General features: G+C 42.2%; 1 protein-coding gene across 3 annotated transcripts in view; it reads right to left on the bottom strand.

Annotated features, from left to right (window-relative positions):
• HK3 (hexokinase 3) overlaps positions 1-23,211 on the bottom strand; it is a 164,751-nt gene extending 141,540 nt beyond the window's left edge. Inside the window, exons 1-2 of one of the 3 annotated variants that reach the window (XM_077472476.1) lie at positions 23,091-23,211; positions 16,473-16,541 (exon numbers count right to left, since the gene is read on the bottom strand). In XM_077472476.1, coding sequence (XP_077328602.1) covers positions 16,473-16,529 — 57 coding nt within the window. In that variant the 5' untranslated portion in view covers positions 16,530-16,541; positions 23,091-23,211. Of the gene's footprint in view, positions 1-16,472; positions 16,564-23,090 lie in introns of all 3 variants that reach the window. The other 2 variants (XM_077472475.1, XM_077472477.1) reach the window with 2 other exon arrangements.
• Between the last annotated feature and the right edge of the window lie 545 nt (positions 23,212-23,756).

The raw sequence follows: 23,756 nt of genomic DNA on the forward strand, positions 1-23,756 counted from the left end.
TGTGGGCCTGAAAGGACAGTTCGGAGTCTAAGGTTACCTCTAGCACTCTGGCATGTGGGGATGGACTGATAGATGTGCCATTGATCTTGATAGAGAAGTCAGGCGAAGGGGTACTTGGGGGAGGAAATATTAAGAGTTCGGTTATTGCGTTTAAATGATAATATTTACATCACACAATTAATAATATATACACAGTAGAATATTTATGTTGTTTTAATTATAAGTTTATCACATTTTATTGAATATATTCACAAGCAAGGGCCACATTATAATTATAAAAACCTTGTCGGTAAATGTGGGAACACAATGACTGATGTGAGTAGCTGCTTCTAGCCATCGTTACCTTGATATCATATAGCAACTTGTGGAAAGTGGTAGCGTATAGGATCTTTTGCCTATATCTAATGGCTCTTTTCTGAAGTTACAGCAAGACAAGGGGAGCCAGGAGTGGACTTTGGACAGGCACGCAGCTACGCCCTGCCATGCGCTATAGGGGAGATCTGAGTGGCTGATCATGCCTGGGGTCCATCTGTTGAGTAAGTCTGAGGACTCTGTCCCTTCCTAACCTCTGTTTACTTGGCTCCATCCCCCCCCCACTCTCTCTTCTGTTCACCTGGCTTCATCCCTCCATCCCCCTCTTCTGTCCACTTGGCTCCACCCCCCACTGGTTCTGTCCCTCCTTCCCCTCTATCCACCTGCCCCCCCCTCCATGCTTGCAGCCTTTAACCATCTTGTGTATCATGCCCATATCCTCTAACCATCTCCTGTTTAATGTCTACTGCCTCTAACCATCTCCTTTATCCTGTCCGCAGCCTCTAACCATCTCCTGTATCCTGTTTGTACCTTCTAACCCTCTACTGTATCATATTAACAGCCTCTAACCATCTCCTGTTTCATGTCCACAATCTCTAGCCATCTCTTAGGGGGAGCCTGGATAGGAGTCTAGAGCGGCAGCGCCACCTTGACTGGGTCAAGAGAGGAGTAATACGTGGGTGGATTGTGGAGAGGAGAATATAGGATGAAACCAGAGTCACCAAGCTGGAGCCTGGAGAGTCCGTCTGACTGACTCATGCATGGTGCACCTGAGAGGAGGTCAGTGACAGCGCTGTGAGGTGGAAGAGTGCAAGGGGGAACAGACAAGGGGAAACTCTGCAAACCCTGATGTAAAGGGCAATGCTGCAGGCCCTGATGTGAGTGGGAAATCCGATGTAAAGGGGACTCTGGTGCTGGGTTATATTATCCTCACCTTCATGTAAACAGAGAAATATAGTTTTTGAATTTTGTTATAACTTAAACACATTGCTATTCACACTAGTTATATGCATGTAGTCTAAACATTGATATTTGCACTGTTTTGCACTTAAAACTGACATTTTATGTACTTTTTTGAAGTTTCAGGAAAAAGTGTGGTTCTGTCAGTAAATTTCATGAATTTTGTTAGCAAAAAATTGGTGCTGCCAAGTAATTTTTTGCGTCCCGCCAGTAAATTTCACTTTGCGGGGGTTGGCAACACTGATAGAAAGTAATCTCAATGTTTTAGGCATCCATCAGTAGACAAATTGTCTATAAATGGAAATATTTAGTACTGTGGCTACTCTTCCTAGAAGAAGGCTCAAAGCAATTCCCAAGGCACAATACAGAATCCTCAATGAGGTAAAGAAGAACCCAGGAGTAACAGCTAAAGGCTTGAAGACATCACTGGAACTGGCAAACGTTCCTGTTCAAGACTCTACCACCACATATAATGCTGCTTACACACGATTGGACTTTTCAACGGACTAGGTCCAACGGTCTTCCTGATGGACTTTTGGCGGAGTTCCAATGGACTTTCCGAAGGAACGGACTTGGCCACATACAAGCACACCAAAGTCCGATGGATTTGAATGTGATGACGTACGACCGGACTAGAATAAGGAAATTCATAGCCAGTAGCCAATAGCTGCCCTAGCGTTTTCGTCCGTCGGACTAGCATACAGATGAACGGATTTTTCGACCGGACTCAAGTCTGTCGCAAAGATTTGAAACATGTTTTATTTGTAGGTCTGTCAGACTTTTGGGGGAAAAAAGTCCGCTGGAGCCCATACACGATCGTGATATCCGACGGATTTATTCTGTCGGACCTAGTCTGTCAAAGTCCGGTTGTGTGTACGCGGCATAAGTCTTTGAACAAGCAGGGTGTCCATGGCAGAAAACCATGGTGGAAGCTGTTGCTCTCCAAAAAAAAAAACTGCTGCACACCTGATGTTTGCCAAATAGCACCCTGTTTGTGTGTTATCAGCTTAAGCACATTGTGTTTATCTATTGCTGTGACTTAGATGAGGATCACATCACATTTTATAGCAAATTACTGCAGAAAATCAGTTAATTTCAAGAGATTCACATACTTTTTCTTGCCACTGTAAAATTGTTTTGCATTGTTTTTCAGCTGGAAACAACTGCAGGTGCAAGTAAATGAAAACTGCTTGCATTAAAGCACAACTGCTGTGGGTCATATGAAATAAAATGGGTTACATAAACTATGGGTTCCTGCACACCAGATTACCTATCCTGCTGACTTGAGCCTGGAATCTTAGAGCACCCTGGTATGCAAATTTTGGAAGCCTAAGCTCGAACAAAAAAATATGGGCTTGAGATTTGAAAGATTGAGTTTGAGGAAGCGGGGTAACATCCATACTGATATGTCAGCTGGGTTGCATTAGGAGACTGAAAGGGTGAGCTGAGGTATAGAAAACTATATTTGGTTGTCATTGGAGTCGACATGGTCTTGGAAGTCATGGGAGTGTATCAACTGACCCAGGGTGAATGTATAGATAGAGAATAGAAGGCGTTCATGTATATATAGAGAATAGAAGCCACAGGAGACCCTACTGACAGAGGAAGAGGAGATACATAGGACAACCAGGAAAGAGTAGAGTTTTGAAGTGAAATTGTTTAAAGAGGGGTGGATGGTCAACTGTATTAAAGGCAGCAGAAAGGCCTACAGTGCGAAAATTATTATTTGATCCCCTGCAGATTTTGGAAGTTTGTCCACTTACAAAAAAATTAAGGGTCTATAATTGATATCACATGTATTTTAATTGATAGAGACAGAATATCAACCAATATCCAGAAAAAACACATGATACAAATGTTATAAATTGAGTTGCAGTTCAGTGAGTAAAATAAGTATTTGATCCCCTACCAACCAACAATAATTCTGGCTCCCACAGACAGGCTACAGTATGTGCTCATGTGGTAAATAGATTAGTTCTGTCAATTTAAGAAGATACTCCTAATGACAACTCATTATGTGTATAAAAGAAGCCTGTTCACAAAATCGCTTTATTCCATTCAAACCTCACCATCATGTGCAAGACCAAAGAGCTGTCAAAGGACATCAGGGACAAGATTATAGACCTGCACAAGGTTAGAATGAGCTAAAAGACCATCAGCAAGTAGCTTGGCGAGAAGGAGACTACTGTTGGTGCGATTATTCGCAAATGGAAGAAATACAAAATAACCATAAATCGCCCTCGGTCTGAAGCTCCATGCAAGTTTTCACCTCATGGAGTATGGATGATCATGAGAAAAGTGAGCAATAAGTCCAGAACTACACGGAGGAGCTTGTGAATGATCTGAAGGCAGTTGGGACCACAGTCACCAAGTAAACCATTGGTAACACAATACGCCGCCATTCCCCTTCTCAAGAAGGCACATGTATAAGCCAAGTTTGCCAATGAACATCTAAATGATTCAGAGAAGGATTGTGAGAATGTGCTGTAGTCAGATGAGACCATAATTGAGGTCTTTGGAATTAATTTGACTCGCCATGTTTTGAGGAAGAAAAATGCTGACTATGACCCTAAAAACACCATCCCTACAGTCAAGCACGGAGGTGGAAACAGTATGCTTTGTGGCTGTTTCTCTGCGAAAGGTACCGGCCGACTTTGCCGCATTGAGGTGCCAATAGATTTGTAGAAACGTTTTAAGTTGTTCAAAATAGTGGGGTCCTTTATGGGCTTTTTAAGTATGGGGTTGTTTTGTGGGGTGGGCACGTTGTCATTAGAGAGAGTGACAGATTAAAGGTGTGAGTTAGAGAGCATAGAGAGTGACTGGAGTGCAAGAGGGTGACTGGAGTAGTTTTGAGGGCAGGCAGGCCTTCCATTTCTCAATTTTACTGACTTTCTTTCACAGGACACAATTTCTATAGACAAAAATATTACAGTATATTGCTTTAGAATGTCCAAGGAATTCAGGAATCCGCTTTGATCCCCACAACATTTACATGCCTTTTTTCTCTCTTCCCTTTAGTGACTACAGGAGTTGGGATGAGCTCCATCCCTTGCCGGCACTCCTGCAGCACATTCGGTATCATTTAAATTACTCCCCACATCGACTGAGCCTGAGCGACACACTAACAAACTGTGAGTCACCGTGGTTACCTGCTGTTAGGGACAATTTTCTGACCCTGAATGCAGAGAGATTTTATCCAAAGGCAAAAATGTATCCCTACCTGCAGGTAACCACTGGATGTGCAGATGCATGTGGATTCATGTTTACAGCAGCAGACAGCCTTGGCTCTTTTCAGCCCATCACTCAGGTGTATAGGCTGAGCAGAGATTGGAATATCAGAGATCCCGAGCGCAGGTATTTGCAGTATACTTGCTGCACCATGGTCATGTAGGATGTATGAATGAGACCCAAGACTGTATTTTAGCTAACCTTACTGTGCAAGTTGCACAGGTGCAAGGGGCAACAAATTGTAGCAGGCAGTAAATGCAGTGATTTATTTAAACCTTAAAAAACTGAAAAAAAATAAAATATTGTGCACTGCCTACCACAGGATGTTGCCCTTTGCACCCGGTTAATATGGTTGGCTTTTATTAAGTCTTAATATGTGGACAAATGAACTGTGCTGTCTCTTTAAGTAATGTGTTAGCAGCTGACACAGCAAAAGATCAGTTTGCAAAAGTGATCAAAAACGATATACATAGAAAGTGTAGCGCTAATATGGTGTCAAATATAATGGACAAGAAATAATATAACTGCTTGTGCAATGCAGTAACTCCACGTGTGAGGAAATCAAGTGAATTCAAAGCATTGCACGGCAAGATAATGTCTAGTAATGTCAAAGCACTGCACGGCAGGATAATGTCAAGTAATGTCAAAGCTCTGCACAGCAACATAATGTAATTAAATCGCCAGTGCAGTGACGTCAGATGCTGATAGCAAAAATATGTCTTTGTTATAAATGAAATCATAAACAGCAGAGCGATTTCTGGACCCCAGATGATGTCTTATTAGACGAAACGTGTCGGGACAGGCTCTGCTGATGCCACTGCGTCACTTTTATCCATACCAATATTGCAAAGCGCTTTTTATCTTCATGAAATGTGAGTGTTCCCTTTTTATATACATTCAATTATTTTTATCTAAATGGAATTACACTATGTGGCCTATTCCTTCTTTTTCTTAAAAATATATACTCTCCAATCTATCCTCTGGCTATCACCCCTTCATTGGGCATCCATTTGAAAAGTGCTGTGAAGGACCATAGAAGTTCCTTCTGCATTGGATGCCATTTGTGTTGAATAATCCTCCTGGGTGAATCACACCACAAGCTTTACTGACTCATTAGGCGTACTCCTATTTGGGTTCAACCTTTCCAGTAAGCCTTATATATATCGGTGAATTATGTACTGAAAAACTGTCTGCACAAAGGTTTTCAAGTCACCATGTTGTCATATATGGACTTTGATGTTCTTTTTTGAATGCACATACCTTTTTTGCCTCACCTTTTTTGTTTCACTATATTGCTATCAATTTTATCATCTGACAGCTCACTTTGATTTATATGATTGTATGGGGTTTATGATCTCATTTATAACATAGACATATTTTTTCTAGCAGCATCTGATGTCACTGCACTGGCGATTTAATTACATTATCTTGCCGTGCAGTGCTTTGACAACACTTGGTTTTCTCACATGTGGGGTTACTGCATTTCACAAGCAGTTATATTATTTATTGTCCATTATATTTGACATCATATTAGTGCTACACTTTCTATATAAATATAGTTTTTTATTCAGTCTTAAACTGTAGTAAATCCAACTTTTGAACTTGTACCTACAAGTAAGCCTACTAAAATGCTTACCTGTAGGTACAGAGAATATCTTCTAAACTTGTGTTTTTAGGAGATATTCACATGGAAAGCAGCCGTGATGTCACCGGTACATGCGCTCTGAAGGGATGGCATACCGCTTGGTTGTGCTAAAGATCTCAACTTTAAATTCAGATGCGTGGACCAGCAGCTAGCCAACAGCTCCTGCCCCCCCCCCTCCCCCAAGCTCACTGGAATGTCAGGCTGTGGAGGGGGCAGAAGCTGTTGGCTAGCTGCTGGTCCAGGGACTGACAGCCACCACTCTTTGCCCACTGAAGGCTGAAAACTGAGGGATCAGCAGTATTTGATCAATCTGTGGCTTGTCTTAGAAGCAGCTGGGGACAGATGCAAAATTGGATCAATGCTCCATCCACCTGGGTAAGTATAATTTAAAAAACACATCTCTTTTAAAGGAAAAAAAAATCCCCCTCACCCTCCTAAGAACCCTCCCCAAGCAAAGATGCCCACTATAAAATATATCCCTCCCTCAAATATCCCCCCAAAAATTAAACCCCCAGTCACTAAGCCAACCCCCCCAAAGCAAAAATATCTCCCACAGTCAACAACTGTCCCCCAGCAAAGATTCCTAAGTATGTTCATCCAATCAAACTCCCTCCCAGAAGCAAATCCCTGCCATTAACTCCCCCCTTCTCCAAAAGCAAACCCACCCCCTTTCCTCAACCCCCCACCAAAAGAAACTCCCACTGGGCTGGAATTCTCACTTCCTCCTTCCCAAAACAGAAAATTGATGCCTCCCCACTTACCAGACCTCAGATTCAGCACGGCACAGAAGTAGAAAAACGTATGCATCCCCAGTTTCCCTTCAGTTGTGTCATATGATACCTTGAGGAGGAATCTAGGAGTTCCCTCAGCCATGCACTGTCAATTTCTGGCATCTGAGACCTCGCAGTAATTTCATGCTTTTCAGGGGGACCCCTTATTAAACTGAGGGGGTGGGGCACAATAGAAGGGGGGCTGGCTGCAGGACTCCGAAACTCTGATTGCTTCTACTGTGCTGATGCTGAGGCTAAACAGCATTGACACTGTCTGTGCATTTTGCCAGGGTGCTCTGGGGGGTTTGAACACCCCTGACCCCCCTTATCTACGCCACCCTGACACTTATAAATATAACCTGACTCAAACGTAATTTCAAAATGCTTTGCACATTTAGCCTAATTTTCCTTATTGACACTATAAATATGTATTTATGTTTAAATATTTAACACATATTTTTTGTAATGTTTTGATTATGGTACAAATTGACAAATTGAAAATAACCATCATGAACCACATTGGAGGGCATAATTTATCTACTTAACATGATCAGGCTATTTGAGGCATCTAGCTGGCAAGGAATAACTAATGTAACACTGCCCCTGCTAAAAATGCATGAAGCAATAGGTACATGACTGACGCAACACAATGGATAACCTCATATGATGGTTACAAAAAAGGTCACCAGTTTGGTAACAATGAGTGTGGAGACCATGGAAAATTCATGACAGGAAGGGATGTGGATAAGCATTAAACTTAATGAAACATTACAGACAAACATTATTGTGTGCATTTTTTGTTATCATACTTGTGAGTTCAGCGGGTATCACTGCAATGTACAGTAAACAAAGCCTCTGATTTCATTTTCCTTTTGCCCAACTTTCCCACAAAATCTTTTATTTTAGTTTTAGGGAAAGGTTATAAAGCTAGTAGGGGGTTCTTGCTGTTTGCAGTCCTTTTAGGTAAATGTTCCCTATCTGTGACCCAGTGATTGCCCTATCACTGGTACAAGAAGTGAGGGGAAACCTACCCAAAGAAGCCACATACAGCAATAAATACCTAGTAGTGGTTGTAAACCCTTCCTTACCCTATCAAAAATATTGCTTGGTTGAAGGCCCGCTTTAAAATACATCTAGGCCAGGGGTGCCCATCCTTTTGAAGAGCAAGGCCCACTTAAGCGACTTGATAACCAGTCGTGGGCCACAATGAGTGGAGCGGGTGGATGACAGGTTCGTGTCCATTCTGCATATTTAATACTCCATATTCCCATTGCACACTTTCCTGGATAAGCTCTCAAAAGTTTGGCTGTTGCATCAACAACCAGCTTGAAACTGGTTCAGAAAGTCACAAAGGAGATATTTGCAAGCACACCATGGATCAACGAAGTGGAGTCCAAACGGATTGTTTATTACATGATCACATCACAAGAACAGTGCAAGTCATGCAGGACCCCTTTGTCAGGCATGTGCATAAGCAGAGTAAACACAGACACAGCCCCCTCTGCTCTATGGGCCTTCTGATCCGATCCACCCAGATGGAAGGAAATGGATCCACATTTGTTTTTTAGTGGATCAAAAAGGAGGTGGGCAGGTTAAACGGACACAAGTCTGTTTACATCTGCCGATCAATAGAGATGAATGGAGGGTCCGATTGGGTCGGACTGATCGTGCGAAAGGGGCCTACCCAAACAGAAGGTGCAGCGCAGTGCCTACAGGTTAGCTGCACTTTGCCATAGACTTCTATTATATCCCGCAGATGTGGTGCACTTTATGAAAGCACACCAAACCTGAAAGTAATAACAGATGACAATGGCTCAGTGAAGGTGACCTACAGGTGCACTGTGCTACACCTGCAGATCAGTGTGAAAGCAAACCAGTAACCACTGTGGACAGATATGCCTATATATACATTGTGATTTTAGTAATAAACTGACCTTTAATAAAAGTCTTCCATTTAGGAATCACCGGCTATTGCTGTCCCAGGCAGAATACATTTGGTATCACTCCAACTTGTAACACGAGCCGGCACTATACAGGAAGCATTGGCTTGTGTGGCTCTGCTCCACAACCGCTTGCTTCCTTTACCGCCAGCTTCATTCAAAACACTGATGCTCTGGGATAGAGGGTCAGAAACCTGCGATCTGAGCTTGCCGGCCCACCATCCCAGGGCAGGAGGTTGAGGGCCACATCAGAGGGCTCCATGGGTCACATGTGGCTCCAGGGCAACTGATTGGGCACCCCTGATCTTGGTATAACATAAAGTGTATCTATACCCAAAACTTTTTTTTTCGGTTTTATATAGCGTTTCGAGTTTGCATGTTCTCTCTGTGTTCTCTCTGTGTCTGCGTGGGCTTCCTTTGGGTACTCTGGTTTGCTTCCACGCTCCAAAGACATGGTAGTAGATTAATTGGCTTCTGTCTAAATTGGCCCTAGTATGTATGAATGTGAGTTAGGAACCTTAGATTGTTAGCTCCTTGAGGGTAGGGACTTATGTGAATGTATAATATATATGTAGAGCCTTACATAAAGTATCGGTGCTATATAAATACTTGTAATAAATAAACAAAAATGAATAGATATAGAGTGGAAAATCTGTGTTAGGGCACTTTCACACCTGCAGATTCATATTCAGCCATCCGCTTGCTCAGCAGGGATCGCTCCGTTGATCCCTGCTGAGCCGGCGGATGACAAGTCCGTCTCTGCACACTGTGCAGGGACGGACCTGTCAGAACTCCACTCTCCTCTATGGGAGGATCGGATGATTATGGGCCGCCTGTCCATTTTCATCCAATCTGATCTGCCAAGCAGATGGAATATAAGGTTTCCATCCATCTGGATTTTGTGGAGCTGATCGCATCGGGGCAGATTAGATGTCAGCGGACATGTCACCGCTGACATGCGCAGCTCCATAGATATGTATGGAGTGACAGTTCAGATCCGCTGAAAAAAACTGACAGGCGGAGCTGAACGGTCCGCATGTGTGAAAGAGCCCTTAGAAAGGTTTACTCTTACTCACTGTCCCAGGAACAAGCTTTTGCCAGACAGGAAGTGAAGAAACTCTTCAACAGCAACAAAGTCAGAGGCATAAATGTTATTTAAAAGTTAGCCCTTGTACACACGGTCGGACATTCCGACAACCAAATCCGTCAGATTTTGTCCGTCAGATTTTGTCCAACGGATTTTGTCCAAAACTGTTGCATACACACGGTCGGACAAAGTTGTTGGAAAATCCGATCGTTCAGAACGTGGTGACGTTATTTCGTTACGACGGGACTACGTTCAGGCTAGTAGCCAATAGCTTTGGTGTAGGAATTTGATCTGAGCATGCGTGGCACTTTGTCCGATCGGAATTCTCTACACATGATCGGACAATGTTGTCGGAAAATTTTATAGCCAAGCTGGAAAACTTGGTCCGTCGGATATTCCGACGGAAACAGTCCGATGGAGCCCACACACGGTTGGATTATCCGACAACATGGTCCGATCGGACATTTTCCGTCGGAATGGCCGACCGTGTGTACAAGGGCTTAGGCAGGCCATATCTTACACATTTCTTTCATGCAACCAGCGGGTTGAATGAAAAAAAAAATGTGCAGTTCCCCCTCCACACATTCTATGTGGATGGAGGAATAAAGCCTGTTATGTCATTGTGTTCTCACCATGGGAAGCCATTCCTGCCATGGGAACACAATGATCAGTGTTGTCAGCTATAGTTGGAGGAACTGATCGATCAGAAAAAAAATGACAGAGTGATTGTACAGAAGTTCATAGGTAAATCAACTTCTGTACTACCAGGGTGGCCATACATGAATAAAAATTGATCAGCCCCTGCTGAATTTCCATCCATGCATGTCCAGTTTTAAGTAGAGGGGGGGTGGCTTATACTGCTCCCTAATGCAGATTTTACATAGTTACATAGTAGGTAAGGTTGAATAAAGACAATAGTCCATCCAGTTCAACCTCTGTTGGTGTATGTGTGTCAGTGTCGATAATCATTACTCATATCTCTGTACATTGTGTTCCCTTATGCCCCGTACACACGAGCGGACTTTTCAACATCCAAAGTCCGTCAGACCGAGTCCGTCAGACTATCCGATCGTGTGTGGGCTGCAACGGACTTTAGCTTCGCAAAAGTCTGACGGACTTTAGAAATGAAGCATGCTTCAAATTTTCCCGACGGAACTCCGCCGGACCCGGTCCCCTTCGAAAACTCCGCTCGTGTGTATGCTACTCCGACGGAATAAAACCGACGCTAGGGCAGCTATTGGCTACTGGCTATGAACTTCCTTATTCGAGTCGGGTCGTACGTCATCACGTTCGAATCCGTCGGAGTTTAGTGTGATCGTGTGTGGCCAAGTCCGTTCGGCCGAAAAGTCTGTCAGAACTCCGTCGGAACTCCGGCGGAACTCCTTTGGAAGTCTGTCGGACATAAGTCCTCTCGTGTGTACGGGGCATAAGATGCACGTCCAGGAGTCCTTTAAAAATATTAATACTCCCCGCTGATACCACCAATTGTGTAAGAGTGTTCCACCTCCTTATTTCCCTGACAGTGGAAAACCCTCTGCTCAGCTTTAAGTTGAACCTCTTCTCCTGCAATCTCATTGTGTGGCCCAGTGTCCTCTTACACTCCCTGAGACCAAATAGTTTTTTTCCTATGCTTGGATCACCATTAAGGTATTTGTAAATCGTTATTATAGCCCCTCTCAAGCGTAGCTTCTCCATCGAGAATAAATTTAGTGCTTGAAGTCTTTCCCCGTAATTGAGCTCCTCCAATCCCCATATTCATTTTGTTGCCCTTCTTTGGACTCTCTCCCCAGCACATCCCTTCTGAGGACTGGTGACCAGAACTGGACAGAATAATCCACATGTGGGCTAACCATAGTTTTATAAAGTGGCAGGATTATCGTTCTACTGTATCTCTGGAGTATATCTGCTTTTTTTATGCATTCTAATATTCTGCCGGCTTTGGTAGCGGCAGCTTGACATTGCATGCTATTGCTCAGTCTGTCATCTGCATCTAGATTTTCCTACCCATTGAGTCACTGGCCAGCAACAAGTATGTAAGACTAGAGATCAGTCTTTTCAGCTGTCACCAGCTTAATTCTTGTTCCAGATACAGGATTCGCAGAACAGTGAAGACAACATTAGATGACGGCCCTGGAGCCTGCACCTTTAAAAACAAGTCAGCCATGGCAGCTCCTATGTCTCAGCCCACACATGTTTGTTCTACAAAGCTCAAGAAACTGAAAGCAGTAATCTAGCAATCCAACGACTAAGCCACCCAATAAATAATTTGTGTTTAATTTAATTCAAAGCTTTTTATTATCAAAATGTTACTTTGAGCTGTAAATTTCCAATTAATTTAAAATGATGCCTTACTAAGAAAATAAATGTATACAGAAACATCTATAAATTGAATTACTTTCTGGATCTCTTTAAAGGTAGATCAATCAAGAAAGAATTATGGGAGCTGGAATTACTGACATCTTTTGAAAATGCTAGTTAACTGGCTGTTTTGCTGTCTTCTACTTTGAAAATTCAGATCTTATCTGCATACTGATTCCAGATCAGGAGCAGTGACTTTGATTTATTTATGAAAAGTGACATACAATACGTTCTTTTACTTGTCCAATTTAATTTCTCCTGCTACCCAAATGACACAAAGTAAATTAAAAAAAATTAACACAAAATCCCCATCACCAGACTTTATAAAGCTGGCTATACATAGAAAATTGAGAGAAAGTTTATAAAACAAAATATAATAATAATCAAAATGTGGCTGCAGTTATTAACATCATCTCTACCTATAAATACAAAATGCAGCACATTGTTTAGGATTTTGACTGACAGTATTCTGCCTACCTCCATGAAAGCTGATGACAAAGTAGGCAGAGCATACATACCTTCCCCTCTCATTTTATGAATAAATAAAACAATAATAATAAAAATACAAGACAGCCCGTGATGTTTTAATTGGTAAGCTATTCATCTAAATAGAAAAGCGATAATTTAGCGAAAATAATTTTCATCTTCAGGGTCTGACATCTAAACAGCTATGCCAATTAAAATGTACGCTATAGGTCCAGGGTAATTAGAATACTGAAAGGATGAGTGTGATTAGTTTAGAATACAAAGTGGCTGGGATAGTTGATTGGAATACAATAGGGCCAGGTTGATAACTGTAAACACAGACTGATTGAGAGCTAATCAGCAAAGTGTCTAGAGACGCTGACACACAGCAGATTTAACCACAAACCCACAGCTCAAACATGACCGAGGACTACAGCTAGTATAAAGAATACATGTGCATGAACATTTAATAGGCAGACCTGGCACCTAATGCATGGGGCTGAGCTTGGCATTGTCATGTCTATGGTATATGGACAGCTATGGCAGACCATTCTATGCTGGATACCCATAATTAGATGGCTTTAAAAACCTCTCTGCGTATACCTCCTTCATTCCCTATACGTCAGTTCAGACACTGCAATCATTAGCTGGGCATTTCAAATCCTTATCTCGGCCCGTTCAGCAGGGACTGATCGAGATTCGAACCATGTATGGGCAGGCTGAAAGTACCCAAGATGTTTGATCGATCAACTTCGGTACAACCAGCCTGCCAGATTCTTCATGCAATTATTGCACGCGCTTGTTATAGCCACTAGCAATAATTACTGTGTTCTCCTGGCGAGGGTGGCTTCCCCCACCAGAAGAGCACAATGGCACGTTGGGAGGGATTCCCCTGTCAACACTGTCAACCCGTGGTTGCAGGAAAGAAACTTGCTCTGTCTATGGCCGGCCTTAAAGGACTTTTGTTCCTTCAATACAACCTTATGGTTGGTGGTATCTGAGGGTGCCTTATGGATATAAGATCCTTCACAAGTATCTGTGACTTTGGAGATTTTCTAAACATGGAGTATAGGTGTAGCTGATTATTCTTGTTTAAATTAGGAAGCTTGGTAGAGAGGGGGTTACCCTGACAGTTTCCAGAGCTGGCTTATGTGAAGGAATAAATAGTGAGAATTCTCTATCCATTGCTGTTTTCCTCATTAGCTGATGGTTGGGGGTATCTGCAAGTGCAGATACTGCCGGTTAGTCTAAGTAAGAATGGATAGCTTAAAGGACAACTGTACCTTTGGTACAGGTTGTCCTCTAAGCTTGGTTCACACTATGTGTGGCCACGGCACACAGCTGGGGTCCGGTACGTCCCTGTTCAAGGTTTCAGGTCCGAATTTTTGCTTCGATTCGTACCTGAAACTGAGCCAAAGAAGCGCTGGACCCTTCTGCTGTATGCTCCGCGACTGCCCTAAAGATGTGTGAACCAGCTCCATTAGGAGCCGGTCACACTCTACTGTCATGCAAATTGGATGCGGAAAAAAACCTGCATCCAATTCTCACAAGTGTGAACCCAGTCTCAATGAATGCAGAAACTTTGCTTAGTGCAGCTCACTTGGTCTTATATTTACCTTTGCCCTCAATCTAATGATCTTCATGGGACAACCCATTGAGAGCTCCACAGTCTTGATTCACAAAATGTCCTCGTTGGGTCCTCCTCAAAATGTGTGCATGTGCATCACAGTCCAATTCATTCCTCATCACAGCCCCATTTATTGATATGGTGAACCATGCTAACAGTGGGCCACCAGTGGTCCTGCATAATATGGCTCTACCCGAAGAAATTAATCAGGTCATGGCACCCATGAAAACTGGTTGAAGAAGATTCAGCAAGAACATTTTGCACAACAAGGCTCTGTGGCTCCTAAACTGCAATATAATACATTTTTGGTTTTTAGGTTTAATACCGCTTTATTCTTGACAGTTATGCATCAAGGGCATTGACTGCTCTTTTGGACATACAGTGCCTTGCAAAAGTATTCACCCCTTGGCATTTTTCGTGTTTTGTTGCCTCACAACCTGGAATTAACATGGATTGTTTGAGGATTTGCATCATTTAGTTTGTGGGACATGCCCACAACTTTTAAGATTTTTTTTATTGTGAAGCAAACAACAAATAGGACAAAATAACAGAAAAAGTCAATGTGCATATCTATTCACCCCCCTAAAGTCAATACTTTGTAGAGCCACTTTTTGCGGCTATCACAGCTCCAAGTTGCTCTGGATAAGACTCTATGAGCTTGCCACATCTTACCACTGGGATTTTTTCCCATTCCTCCCTGCTCCAGCTCCTTCAAGTTGGATGGTTTGAGATTGCGAACAGCAATCTTTAAGTCTGACCACAGATTTTCTATTGGATTGATGTCTAGGCTTTGACTAGGCCATTCCAACACATTTACATGTTTCCCCTTAAACCACTCAAGTGTTGCTTGATCAGTGTGTTTGGGGTTATTGTCCTGCTGGAAGATGAACCTCCGTCCTCGCCTCAAATCACACACAGAGTGGTACAGGTTTTGCTCAAGAATATCCCTGTATTTAGCACCATCCATCTTTCCCTCAACTCTGACCAGTTTCCCAATCCCGACTGCTGAAAAACATCCCCACAGCATGATGCTGCCACCACCATGTTTTACTGTGGGGATGGTGTGTTCAGGGTGATGTGCATGGTTAGTTATCTGCCACACATAGCGTTTTGCTTTTAGCGCAAAAAGTTCCATTTTGGTCTCATCTGACCTTCTTCCACATGTTTGCTGTGTGTTCTTTGGGTGATGTGATGTGTTGGGTTTGCGCCAGACATAGCATTTTCTTTGATGGCCAAAAAGTTAAATGTTAGTCTCATCAGACCAAAGCACCCAGAGCCATTTATGGGCTTCATAACAAAGGGGGTGAATATATACGCACCTGCCAATTATCAGTTTTTTATTTCTAAAAACTAGTTTTATGTATATATTTTTCTAATTTTACTTCACCAACTTAGACTATTGTATTCTGATCCATCACATATAATTCAGATTAAAAAAGTATTGAACTAAAGGCTGTAATGTAACACAATAGATAAAAAGCCAATGAGGGGTGAATACTTTTGCAAGGCACTGTACACCTTGCCACGATGAATGTAATAATTAGTAGATGAATACAATCAAGAAAAGATGGCACAGTAAGCAAGAACAAATTAAATATTAAATATCATTATATTAAATTATTAAATATCAGGTAACCTTTAAAACATTTTCTACATAACTTTTTTTTATATTCTTAATGTGCTATAATTTTCTTTAAAGGGTAATTTCTGATTGATTGCTATGACCTATCACACTTTGAACTACTTTATTATATAAACCTTTGTATATTGCAGCATTCCTGGTGTCCTGTTCTTAGGAACAGAACAATAGCCCAATGGCTAAATAACCCAACCCCACTGGTGGCTGTTTTTGCCAAGAGCATAGGAATTATGCTGAGCCATGGTACCCACAGACATACCACTTATCTACCATTACTAATCATTTTGGCAGGCTCAGGTGAGTGCCATGTACTGTTTATTTGTAGCTTATGCAGAACAGTTCTGCACAATTTGTTTTTTGCATTTTTAAAAATGCTTTTGTGCTGTAAATTTGTAGTGTGTTTTAGCTGTACAGAATGACAGGTGCTGACACTGTTCTCACCTCTTCATTGGCAGGCTGATGCACGTTCCTCGCTGATCCTGCTCCTGGGTTTTCCATTGCTTGATGTTTCTGGTGGAAAGAACGGCAGACTCTAAGCAGGAAAATGAGAGCAGAGATAACAGGAAAATGGAGAGCAGTATTGGCATAAACGACCAGACAAATTAGAAAGAAACAAGAAGTGTCAGCAAAGCACTAATAAATTACTGACAACATGTCACAAGCAATTTCTGACCTGGGATATTCTTTACAAATGACTAGATTAGTGTATAATGGTGACAAAACATCACAAAGAGGAAGTGATAAAGTGATGTTGTAATCTAAGCACTAAAAACGTAGCCAGTACCGAGAATTAACAAACTATTATGGGAAGTGCATTCTGTGTCATCAAGTGATATGCTTCATACGTGTTGGACAGCAATGCTAATCTACAATAAACTACTGGTACTGGATATGTGACCGCCCTTAATATATTATACCACCACTGCGCCAATGTAAATAATAAAAATAATGATGAATAAAGCTGACACTTTAAAATGATGTAACTGAAATCACAAAAAAAATTAAACCTATAACCATGCATGTAAAGAAATAGGAAAATTTAGTGGAGCTAAAACAAAAAATAAACAATAACTGTGAATCAATATTTCAATAGTTAAATAGTGTCAATATCACATATATCGCCCTGTGATGTGTGACAAAAATAGTCCATAAAATAAAGTGATATCAGATGAAAGATATATATTCAATTTTCTCAAATCTTTAAATGTTCCACCACACCAACGTGCTTGTGACACCTCTCCCTCTGAAAAACGCACTCACCAACTCAAATTGCCTCCCACTCTCGTGTATGGCTCAAGAGCAACTTTAAACCACACCTGGGTTAAATACGACCATCCATCAAATGTGCTGTGTTTTTTTTTGTTTGATGCCGATTTATATCGTTTGAAATGTGAGTGTAAACATTGAAGTGTTGGTGTGATTTTTAATAAACTGGTTAAAACTATATCATGCTATTTGGAGCACTTTTATATATTTCTTTCACATATGGAGATATCTTAATTGGAACCACGAGGATAGAATGGATGGTCGTATTTAGGGATGAGCTCAGGCGTGTTTGCATGGTCCACGTGCAGATCCCGCCAGGAACTCTGCGCAGCGCTACGCTAATCACAGGCAGTGAGATATTGCCCGATCTCTGCAGCCGCACATCGAGGGGATTGTCTCACTGCCTGTGATTAGCGCAGCGCTGCGCCAACTTCCTGGCGGGCTCTGCACATGGACCATGCGAACACGCCTAAGCTCATCCTTAGTTGTATTTAAACCAGGTGTGGTTTAAAGTTGCTCTTGAGCCATACACGAGAGTGGGAGGCAAATTGAATTGGTGAGTGTGTTTTTCAGAGGAAGAGGTGTCACAAGCACGTTGGTGTGGTGGAAGATTGAAAGATTTGAGAAGATTGAATATATATCTTTCATCTGATATCACTTTATTTTATGGACTATTTTTTTCACACATCACAAGGTGATATTTGTGATATTGACACTATTTAACTACTGAAATATTGATTCACAGTTATTGTTCATTTTTTGTTTAGCGCCACTAAATGTTCCTATTCCTTTATATGCATGGTTATAGGTTTCATTTTTTGTGATTTCAATGCTAATCTATAACCTGATCATGTGTGAACTGTATGGATGCATACAAATAGGCTATAGTGCCCAGATCTGATGGTTGGGAGACTGATCTAATCATAAGGGTCCCCGTGAGCACATTAAAAGAATACATGATTAGATAATACTGGAGATCTATCTAAGGTAAAGCCTGGTACACACTAATGTTTTTTTTTTTGCTCAACCCAGCGGGCTGAACGACAAAAAGGTCGGAGCTGCTGTACTAACAATCTGATGTTAGCATAGTGTTCTCCCTTGCTGTTCTACTGTGTTCTGAGAGGAGGATGCCCACCCCCGCCAGAACACTCCGGTCAGCGCCATTTGCTGAGAGTGCTGATCAGGAGCCAAACGGCAGACCTTTTTTGGTCATGCTCCTTCAGAAGAAACCAACTGAATGGCCGGCTTCTGTCAGGCCAGCTGCAGTACACACGGGCCGATTGTCGGCCGGTTTCTACTGAACTGCTCGATGGATTTTTTTTGGGGGGATAGAGCAAGGGAGGGTTATAACCCCTGTCAGATTTTTTTTCGCCATCTGTGTTCCATTTTGGAGATTTTCCTTCATAGCCAAACAGGAAAAGAGAATAAATCCCTGCAAATGAAGGGAATTCCTTTGGGACCTTCAGGTCACCAGAACTAGTTTCCCCATTAGAAGATTTCCGTTCTATTACTTTTCTGGGGATAACCCAAAATTAGTGATTTTCTTTACTTCCACTTTCAATGATAATGACTATGATAATGGCAAACAAGACAAATAGAGAGGTTGAATCTCCTTAACGGGTGCACAGACATCAATAAAAACTGGCATGTGTTCCAATCCCTCGCCATGCTATCCAAAACAAAAAAAAAAGTTTTGTCTTTATTTAGCAATATGGACTGTCAGCAAAAATCACTGTATCTTTCAGTGTTTCTAGACATCGCTTGTCCCTTTGGTAATCTGTGCAATCAGTGACCACATACCTGTGCATCCAACAAAGTGAATTATGGGACGTATAGTTCTCCTTCACACTATTATTATGCAACCATGTACCCTAAGACTACACATCCCAGGGATCTTCACAGTGACATGAAGGTTGCTAGGAGCAACCATAAAAGGAGCGAGAAGCCCACGCAGAACTCTTCCTCTTGGGCCTGACGTGAGACAGACCTCTCTGTGTAACAGGGAGAGAGAGGTCACGGCCTACCATGCAGAGAACTGTTATCACAGCTCAGCAGATTTATTACCTATTTCTGTGAAATAACTTCCTCTATTTGGTTCAAGTAAAATATTTCAGAACCTAATACTATTGATTCTTGCTGCACAGTGTTACAAGGATGTCTGAACGCAGAGTGTCAGATGGGTTGGAAGGTTCACTTGATCATGGTCGTGCAGATGAGCAGGTAATTCTCAGCAGTTCCCAAGGGGGCAGTGCCACATGTAATTATCCTTTAAAGTATAACGAAAGGCAAAACCTTTTTTTACCATTTTGGATAGAGTGGAGAGGGATTAGAACATCTTTTAGGTTATTATTGCTGTTTGTGCCCCCTGTCACCTTCTCTGTGTCCTGTTTGCCATTATGATTGAAAGTCAAAATAAAAGAAAATCCCAAATTTTAGGCTGTCCCCAAAAACGTAATAGAGGGGAAATCTTCCTTCGGGGACACTAGTTCTGCTGACTTGGGGGCCCCAAGGAATTCCCTTAATTTGCAGGGATTTACTCTCACTTCTCCTTTGGCTATGGGACAGAAAATAAAGGTAAATCTTCCCAATAGGACACAGATGGCAAAAAAAATAAAAAATATGACAGGGGGTTATGCCCTATCCTTACTCTATCCAAAATGAGGTTTGCCTATAGTTCTACTTTAACTTGTACGTCAATTTCTTTGCTTGCACTAGAGGGTGCTCAATACAGCATAGAGGCAGCCTTGCTTTAAGTGGGAGGTCACTGACAATGATCGCAGACAGAAGTTCATACTGGCTGTGTTCGTCTATTCTACCACGTACTGTATTCAATCTTTTTTTAATGCATGCTTAGCAGCCTTTTTCTACTGTGAGGTAATCCCTTCTGCCTCCTCCTGCTGCACCTTTCCTCATGAAAATCCTGATCTCACTATGAATAAAGTCAAAAAGTATTTTTTTCTAAAGAAAGCAATTATACAATTAACAGGAGCCAAAGATAGTGGATGATGTTAAAAAAATAGAAATACAGCTGAAAAAAAAAAAAGACGTCAAAGTAAAACTGAAAGTAAAACTTTTTTTTATTGATAGTGTAAGGGAGCGTTATAACCCATGTCATTTTTTTTTGTTGTTGTTGTCTGCCTCCCATTGTACAGCTTTCCATTTACTTTCCGCCCCATAGCCACAACAGAAAGTGAGAGAAACCCTTGGTGGTCACCAAGGTCATCAGACCTAGTGTCCCCATTGAAAGAGTTACTTCTCTGTCCCTATTCTGGTGATAATCCAACACTTGGGGTTTTCTTTCCTTTTCACTTTTGGTGATAACAGTCACCGGCCAGAAAGTGTGAATCTCCCTAATGTTGACACATACAGCAATAAAAACCTGACAGGTGTTCTAATCCATCTCCACTCTAACTCCAAAACTAAAAAAAAATAAAAATAAAAAAAGTTTAGCTTTTAGTTATACTTTAATACAATACATAAAGCTGGCCATATATTAACTGGAATTTGGCCGGTTTAGCAGGGACCTTGCTGAATTTCGATCTATGTGTGGCCAGGCTTGTTAGACAGAAGTAGAGCATTAGATCGACAAAGTCGAACGTATTTGTTAGAGAAGTTTTTTCGATCTGCCTGCTGCAGCCGCTGATCAGTGTATTCTGACATAGTTCCCACAGTCAGAATGCATCTCCATGGAGAGCATTCTTCCATCCACCTCGTTTGTATGGATTGGGTAATCTGCTTTTTTTTTTTTTTTTCGATCAGCCATCTGGCTAAAAGGAAAAACATGAATCGTCTATGGCTAACTTTAGAGTTTCTCGTGTAATAAACATTCTCTAAATGCAGGGAAATGCCATAACGTTACAAGAAAAAAAGAGGAAGAGAAAGAGGAGGAGAGAGAGAGAGAAAGAAAGAGAGAGAAAGAGAAAGAAATAAAGAAGAAGAGGAGGAGAGAAAAAAAAGAAGAGCGAGAGAAATAAAGAGGAAGAGAGAGAGAGAGAAAGAGGAAGAGAGGGAGAAAAAGAAAGAGAAAGAAAGAAAGAAATAATGAATGAATGAGAGAAAGGAAGGGGGTGGGGGAAGAGAGAGAGGGGAAGCAATAAAGAAAGAAGAAAAAGAGAGAAAGAGAGATAGGGGAAGAGAGAAAGACAGAAAGAAAAAAAATGAGAAAGAATGAGGAAGAGAGAGAGAGGAAGAGAGAAATAAAGAAGAAAAATTGAAAAAAAAAAAAGGGAGTGAGAGAAAGAGAGGGGGATTAGAAATAGGGGGGGGGGGGGGAGAGGAGAAGATAGAAAGAAAGAAGAAAAAGAGAGAAAGAAAGGATGAGAGAGAGGAAGAGAGGAAGAAAAAGTAAGTGAGAGGGGGAGGGGGAGAGATAGATGAAGAGAGAGAGAAAGAGGAAGAGAAAGAGTGGAGGAGACAAAGAAAGAAGCAAAAAGAAAGAAAGAGGAAGAGTGAAAGAGAGGGAAAGAGAGAGGGGGGAAGAGAAGAGAGAGAGAGAAAGAGAGAGAGGGGTGAGAGAAAGAGGGAGAGAAAGAGATAAATAAAGAGGAAGAGAGACAGAAAGGGAGAGAGAAAGAAATAAGCAAAAGGAGAGAAAAAAGAAGAGAGAGAGGAAGAGAGAAAGAAAGAGCAAAAAAGAGGGAGAGAAAGATGAGAGAGGGGGGAAGAAAGAGAGGGGGAGAGATAGAGAGGGGGAAGAGAGGGGGGAGAGAGGGGAAAGAGAGAGAGAGAGGGGAGGGAGAGAGAGAGAGAGGCAGAGAGAGGGGGAGAGAGAGAGGGGGGAAGAGAGAGAGGGGGGAGGAGGGAAGAGAGAGATGGGGGAGGAGGGAAGAGAGAGAGAGGGGGGAAGAGAGCGAGGGGGGAGGAGGGAAGAGAGAGAGAGGGGGGAAGAGAGCGAGGGGGGAAGAGAGGGGAAGAGGGAGGAGAGAGAGGGGGGAAGAGAGAGATAGGGGGAGAGAGAGGGGAAGAGAGAGGGGGGGAGAGGGGAGAGAGAGGGGGGGAAGAGAGAGAGAGGGATGATAGAGAGAGGGGGGGAAGAGAGGTGGAGAGAGAGGGAGGGAAGAGAGCGAGAGGGGAGAGAGAGAGGGGGGAGAGGGGGGAAGACAGAGAGGGGGGAGAGAGAGAGAGAGAAAGAGAGAGAGGGGAAGAGAGAGGGAAAAGGAGAGAGAGAGGGGGAGAGAAACAGAGGGGAAGAGAGAAAGGGGGGAGAGAGGGGAAGAGAGAGAGCGAGGGGGAAGGGAGAGGGAGAGGGGAAGAGAGAGAGAGAGAGAGGAAAAGAGACAAAGAGAGAGGGAGAGAAAGAGAAAAAAGAGATAGATAAAGAAAGAAAACACTAGAGGAAACTTCCCAAAAAAGGGAATTCTCCCCTTAGACGAGTCCTCCACACCAGGAAAGGGGAAAAAAAGAAAGGAAAAAAAGAAAGTGTGAGATGTTCTGGAAAAGTATGAATGTAAAGTATAACAATGTGAAAAAAGTAATTGTAGAAAAACAATTTTCAACTTCACAGCTCTCCACTGAAATCTCTTGGCATGCTGAATATCCTGTTTTTATTCCCTGGTCTCCTTTTTCCCAATAACTGAATGATGTAATCCTGTAATTGTTGACAAGTGGAAAGTCATGTTGACCACCGCAGACCACCTGGCTGTCAACCCTACAGATCTTCTGTACTATAACATTTCCAACAGACAGCATCCTGCCTTATACTTCCACTAACACAGAATGAAACACATCATTGCACATTTACACTTACAAAATATCATGATACATGGAGACACAGTAACTAAGTTTAATACATACCAACAGTGAAGGGTGAGAAAGGTGTGTACATACCAGGATGAGACTCCTTCAATAAATACTACACAACCTCAATAGAAGGTGTGTGCCCTTCCTTCTACAGTATACTGTGTCTCCTCCCACAGCATGGTATAGTGCTTCTCCTGTTCCTGGCACATAAACTAGGAACCAGCCTAATTATTCAGCCAACATGTCGACAAACAACTTGACGGAGGCTGCGCTATCATCTATCCCACAGTTACTGACATGCCATACCTGTAACCCTCTGTGGTTATTCTTATTAAACTGAACTTCTGCCTGCCAAGGCTGTGCTCCACACACATCAAAATATTTAATGTAGTTTAGTATTCTTAAAAAAATAATTTACTTGTATTTTATTTGCAGCTGATGTATTTGAATCTGTCTACTTATCAGCCTTTTGTTTCCCCTCTGTAGCATCACTTAAGCCAGCCATAGACAGTTCGAATCTCAGCTGGTTCAGCAAGAACCGGCCGGGATTCAAACCATGTGCAGGCAGGCTGATTGTACTTGTCGATCCACCAATCGACTTAGGTGCAACCAGCATGTAGGGTTTTTAATGCGATTATTGCCAGCAGCTATAGCCACTAGCAATAATCGCTGTGTGTTCTCCCGGCAGGGATGGCTCCCCCCCCCCCCCCCCACTGGGAG

Source organism: Lithobates pipiens, unplaced genomic scaffold (genome assembly GCF_037356315.1).
Source record: "Lithobates pipiens isolate NorthernLeopardFrog02 unplaced genomic scaffold, aLitPip1_a1.2 Scaffold_8, whole genome shotgun sequence".
Taxonomy (NCBI): Eukaryota; Metazoa; Chordata; class Amphibia; order Anura; family Ranidae; genus Lithobates; species Lithobates pipiens.